The sequence below is a fragment of the Heterodontus francisci genome, chromosome 5, assembly GCF_036365525.1.
Source record: "Heterodontus francisci isolate sHetFra1 chromosome 5, sHetFra1.hap1, whole genome shotgun sequence".
Taxonomy (NCBI): Eukaryota; Metazoa; Chordata; class Chondrichthyes; order Heterodontiformes; family Heterodontidae; genus Heterodontus; species Heterodontus francisci.
This window is the reverse complement of record NC_090375.1, coordinates 30,764,530-30,770,529: the sequence shown is the minus strand read 5'-3', so window position 1 is coordinate 30,770,529 and position 6,000 is coordinate 30,764,530. Positions and strand designations below refer to the sequence as shown.

At 43.3% G+C, this 6,000-nt stretch overlaps 1 protein-coding gene across 1 annotated transcript in view; it reads left to right on the top strand.

Moving 5' to 3' along the window:
• Positions 1 to 276: 276 nt before the first annotated feature.
• LOC137369793 (protein THEMIS3-like) overlaps positions 277 to 6,000 on the top strand; it is a 63,343-nt gene continuing 57,619 nt past the window's right edge. Inside the window, exon 1 of the mRNA XM_068031273.1 lies at positions 277 to 472. Within this exon, the coding sequence (XP_067887374.1) occupies positions 361 to 472 (112 nt within the window). The 5' untranslated portion in view covers positions 277 to 360. The remainder of the gene's footprint in view (positions 473 to 6,000) is intronic.

Sequence of the window (6,000 nt, the reverse complement as noted above, 5' to 3'; positions counted from 1 at the left end):
AGCCAGGTAAAGGTCATTTGGAGTTCATGTTCTGAGCATAGCTTAGTCATTATTTCAAACCATTAATTACACATGCAGCTCTTAGCAAATGTGCATAGTTGTCATTTTTTACATGGCCAGGATAATAAAGCATCTTTGTGTGGCCTAAATAAATAATGGGAACCAGTCCAAAACCATATGCTTAAGACAAATTCCAAGGATTAAAGTTGATTGCATAGCAGTAGACAATGATTAACAATGGTAGTTTTGCCATTAGCCAGTTTTTACAGTACCTTGACTTCATTCAGAGGATCATGAACAAAAAGCCACCTTGCCGTTTCCAATAGGGTTTTAGATCAATTCATGTGAAAAAGAAAGAAAATGGATCACTCCAGTGAACAACAAGTACATTTCTGGCACTCCTACATCCAGTCTCTGAGTCCGAACAACCTGAAGCGGACAGTGAAGGTGATCAACGGAGTTTATTTAGAAGGTAAAGCAATTTACAAAACCTTTACTTATGTATGGTACCATGTTTGGTTTTTTTTGAGAAATGTAATTTCCACAAAGTAATATAAACACAGATTGATTTTAGCCATGTTGGAGTTATTTTAGAACATTCGGATATTTGCTGTGGAAAATGGAGAGCGTAATCAAGATGCAAACACACAAGACGTTTTCCAAAGGATTGCTAAATATTGTCAAGCAATTATTACCTGTAAAGATTTTAATAGAAGAGTACAAGGAGGAATGGACTATCACAGCATGTTAAAACAGCAATGTTTCCACAATTCCAAGCACACTGGATCATTGTAGCAAAACAGTCGGCAAAAAGGAAAGTTGATTACAATAAGCATTAGTCCGTGTCAAAGCATAGAAGTCACGAAGCATCCAAAAGAGATTTCACTGATCGTAGTTCATGATTGCCAAATATTTCAAACTCAAATTTCAGCCTTGGCTTGGTGATAACACTCACACATCTGCATCAGAAGGTTGTGTGTTCAAGTCTCACTTCAGTGATTTCAGCAGATAATCTAAGATGACACTTCAGCACAGTACTGGGACCCATCTTTCTGATGAGACATTAAACCAAGGCCCTGTCTGCTCTCAAAGTTGGATGTAAAAGATCCAACAGCAGTATTCAAAGAAGAGCAGGGATTTCTCCCTGGTGTTCTGGCCAATATCTATCCTTTGACCAACACCAGCTAGATTATCTGGTCATTATCTCATTGCTATTTGTGAGACCTTGCTGTGCACAACTTGGCTGATGCATTTACCTAACATAACAAGAGTGACGACACTTCAAAAGTGCTTCATTGACTGTAAAGCACTTTGGACCATCCAGAGGTTGTAAAAGGAGCTATATAAATACAAGTTCCTTTTTCGTTCTGGAGGAAAGATTCCCAACAGACCAGTATGTATGAAATATAGTTCACTTCAGCAATTGTTGTTTACAATAAAAGATCTGTTCATAACCTTTTATCTGCCTGCTAATATCAGTTTATAAAGTCATTAAGATATCCCTGTGGCAGGATTTCTCTAGTGGACTTGAACTGCCCATTTCACATCTGTAAAATCCACTTCATTTTTGTATTCCCAGTGCCTTCACAGTCTAAAAAAATGAATACAACAGTATCTTTCTTCCCATTGTCACCAAAGTCTGCAAAAATCAACTCTGAGACAATCACCATCTAACAGGACATTGGCAAGGCACAAAGGGTTATCAGATCCTGTAAATAAGTGAGCTCAAAAATTGTCTGCCAAAGATATGTCGACTGCTGCATTCTTTCTATGCTGTCATCTTAGCAGCAGGAAGATTCTTCATCTATCATTGGCTAAACCATAGAATTCACTCTCGATATGTTGTACAAAACCGGGTGAGGCGGGGTGGAGGGAGGGGGGCTGTTCCTGGTCATTGAGATCACCGAATTCCACCTCCATAGCATCACCTGACTCCACCCATGCCTCACCTCATCTGCTGCTGAAACTCTCAGCCCGGCCTTTGTTACTTCTGGGCTTGACTATTTTAATGCTCTCCTGGTCAGCCTCCCATCATCCACCTTAAATACCGTGGCTACAAGAGCAGGTCAGAGGCTGGGAATTCTGCGACAAGTAACTCACCTACTGACTCTCCAAAGCCTGCCCACCAACTAAAAGCACAAGTTAGGAGTGTGATGGAATACTCTCCACTTACCTGGATGGGTGCAGCTCCAACAACACTCAAGAAGCTCGACACCATCCAGGACAAAGCAACCCAGTTGATCGGCACCCCATCCACCACCTTTAACATTCGCTGCTTCCACCACCGGTACACAGTGGCAGCAGTGTGTACCATCTACAAGATGCACTGCTGCAACTTTCCTTCAACAGCAGATTCCCAACCTGTGACCTCTACCATCTAGAAGTAGAAGGGCAGCAGACGCATAGGGACACCACCACCTGCAAGATCCCCTCCAAACCATACAGCACCCTGACTTGGAACCGTATCGCTATTCCCTCATTGTCACTGGGTTATAAACCTGGAACTCCCTTCCAACAGCATTGTGTGCGTACCTACACTAGATGGGCTGCAACGGTTCGAGAAGGCTGCTCACCACCACCTTCTCAAGAGCAATTAGGGATGGGAAAAAAAAGTTGGCCTTGACAGCAACGCCCACATTCCATGAACAGAAAAAAATTATATAAACTTGAGCTCATCTAAACTTTGTTGCCCATAGCTTAACTTGCACCAAATCCCAGTTCATCCATCACCTCTATGCTCGCTGGCCTATTTAGCTTCTGGTCTGGTAGTCACTCAATTTTAAAATTCTCATCCTGTCCAGGGCTACTGGGATCAAGTGGATGAGTGGGACTGAATGCATTGCTCCGCGGTGAGCCAGCATGGACACAATGGGCTGAATAGCTTCCTTCTCTACTGTAAATGACTCTATGATTCTATTGTTACGGACAGGTGGAAACGGATATGGGTGGTTCCCACTGTTCACCTCCCAAATGACCGCTGTTGTATTTTGTTCAAAATGGTGCGTTAGCCCCTAAGTATCATTCGGATCAAAAAAACAAACAGAGGTTTTCTCGTAGGTTAAGAAAAGATAACGTTTATTTTTACACAATTTCCAAAATGGTCTCAACCTCACCCACACACACGTTCACCCACACACACATTCACAAGAATAGATAGACAGAGAGAAAAGAGTAGGATGTAGTTTAACATCCAAAGTGAGGTATGTGTTTGTGGTTTGCAATAAACCTGTTGAATTTTCTTAGAAAAAAAGTATTTTTAAAGGTGCAGGCCTGGGTTTTTGTAGTCTTGAACATGTTGAGGTGTTTGAGTTCTAGTAGCTGCAACTCAGCACAAAGATGGCAGTGTAGATTTTGTTACCTTCACAGATGGAGACTCTCAAAGTCACTTTCCATTCCAGGTACTAATATATGAAGGATCTTCCAGGTAGCAGATTCTAACACAGTCTGCAGCTAGTTACCTTGTACTAACCTAATTTTGGAACATGATTGTGGTAAAATATAATTTCTACAACAGTGCTGTTTTAATTATTCACTCACTATCACCCTATTAGTAGTGAAAATTTCACAGAAGAAAATGTATTTATTATTCTTTTCCTATTTATTATCCAATGGTCTATAAAATCATATTGATAGTAGCTGCACTGATACATTCTATCAGTGAGGGGAAGCACTTTGCACTGGAGCCAAACTTTTGAAAAGAAGCAGGGAGAGCTGTAAGAACAGCCAGGTAGCAAATGGAAAATACAGGTGACTGCGGGGAGAGAATGGTCTTCCATTGGCTGTAGGGCAGAATGGAGAAGAGCTAATCTTTTTATGTTACAGAGAACAACATACTAAAGTTGGGAAGTGTATTGTGTTCATTGTTTTTATATAATTACATGGATAGGGTTTACCTATTGAAATTAGTGAATCTGATCATAATGATCTTCACCTGCACAGTGCATTAAAGTAGATTAATGATTAAAACAGCACATCGCCTCATCTACAGTTAGTTAAGACCACAGTCAGGGAGATTGAAGAAGTACATTTGCAAAATATGCGAATTTGGTTCAGATCACAAAGGGATGCTACTGTTCCTCATGGATTACTCTATCAGACTAGCAGAATTAGGACTGTGTGAGTCGATTCCGATAAAAGTAAGATAATCAAACATTTTCCCTTCATTTGCACCAGAGCTGCACTGAGGTACAAAGGACACCTATTCATACCTGCTGTTCATTTTTTTTATTCGCTCATGGGATGTGGACGTTGCTGGCTAGGTCAGCATTTATTGCCCATCCTTAAATGCCCTTGAGAAGGTGGCGGTGAGCTGCCTTCTTGATCTGCTGCAGTCCATGTGAGGTAGGTACACCAACACTGCTGTTAGGAAGGGAGTTCCAGGATTTTGACCCAGCGACAGTGAAGGAACGGCAATATAGTCCCAAGTCAGGATGGTGTGTGACTTGGAGGGGAACTTGCAGGTGGTGGTGTTCCCATGCATTTGCTGCCCTTGTCCTTCTAGTTGGTAGAGGTCGCGGGTTTGGAAGGTGATGTCTCAGGAGCCTTGGTGCGTTGCTGCAGTGCATCTTGTAGATGGTACACACTGCTGCCACTGTACGTCAGTGGTGGAGGGAGTGAATGTTTGTGGATTGGCTGGCAATCAAGTGGGCTGCTTTGTCCTGGATGGTGTCGAGCTTCTTGAGTGTTGTTGGAGATACACTCATCCAGGCAAGTGGAGAGTATTCCATCACACTCCTGACTTGTGCCTTGTAGTTGGTGGACAGGCTTTGGGGAGTCAGGAGGTGAGCTACTCGCTACAGAATTCCTAGCCTCTGACCTGCTCTTGTAGCCACAGTATTTATATGGCTACTCCAGTTCAGTTTCTGGTCAATGGTAACCCCTAGGATGTTGATAGTGGAGGATTCAGCAATGGTAATGTTATTGAATGTCAAGGGGAGATGGTTAGATCCTCTTTTGTTGGAGATGGTCATTGCCTGGCACTTGTGTGGCGTGAATGTTACTTGCCACTTATCAGCCCAAGCCTGGATATTGTCCAGGTCTTGCTGCATTTCTACACGGACTGCTTCAGTATCTGAGGAGTCACGAATGGTGCTGAACATTGCGTAATCATCAGCAAACATCTCCACTTCTGACCTTATGATTGAAGCAAGGTCATTGATGAAGCTTCTGAAGATGGGTGGGCCTAGGACACTACCCTGAGGAACTCCTGCAGTGATGACCTGGGGCTCAGATGATTGACCTCCAACAACCACAACCATCTCCCTTTGCGCTAGGTATGACTCCAGCCAGCGGAGAGTTTTCACTCTGATTCCCATTGACCTCAGTTTTGCTAGGGCTCCTTGATGCCATACTCATGTAAATGCTGCCTTGATGTCAATGGCAGTCTGTCTCACCTCACTTCTTGAGTTCAGCTCTTTTGTCCATGTTTGAGCCAAGGCTGGAATGAGGTCAGGAGCTGAGTGGCCCTGGCGGAACCCAAACTGAGCGTCACTGAGAAGGTTGTTGCTAAGCAAGTGCCACTTGATAGCACTGTCGACGACACCTTCCATAACTTTACTGATGATTGAGAGTAGACTGATGGGACGGTAATTGGCCAGGTTGGGCTTGTCCTGCTTTTTGTGTACAGGACATACCTGGGCAATTTTTCACATTGCCTGGTAGATGCCAGTGTTGTCGCTGTACTGGAACAGCTTGGCTTGTGGCACAGCAAGTTCTGAAGCACAGGTCTTCAGTACAATTGCCGAATGTTGTCAGGGCCCATAGCTTTTGCAGTATCCAGTGCCTTCAGTCATTTCTTGATATCGTGCGGAGTGAATCGAATTGGCTAAAGTCTGGCATCTGTGATGCTGGGAACTTCAGGAGGAGGCTGAGATGGATCATTAACCCGGCACTTGCAAATGCTTCAGCCATATCTTTTGTTTATTTGTATATTTTTCCCTCTTGTTGGTTCCCTCACCACCTGCCGCAGACCCAGTTGAGCAGCTATGTCCTTTAGGACTC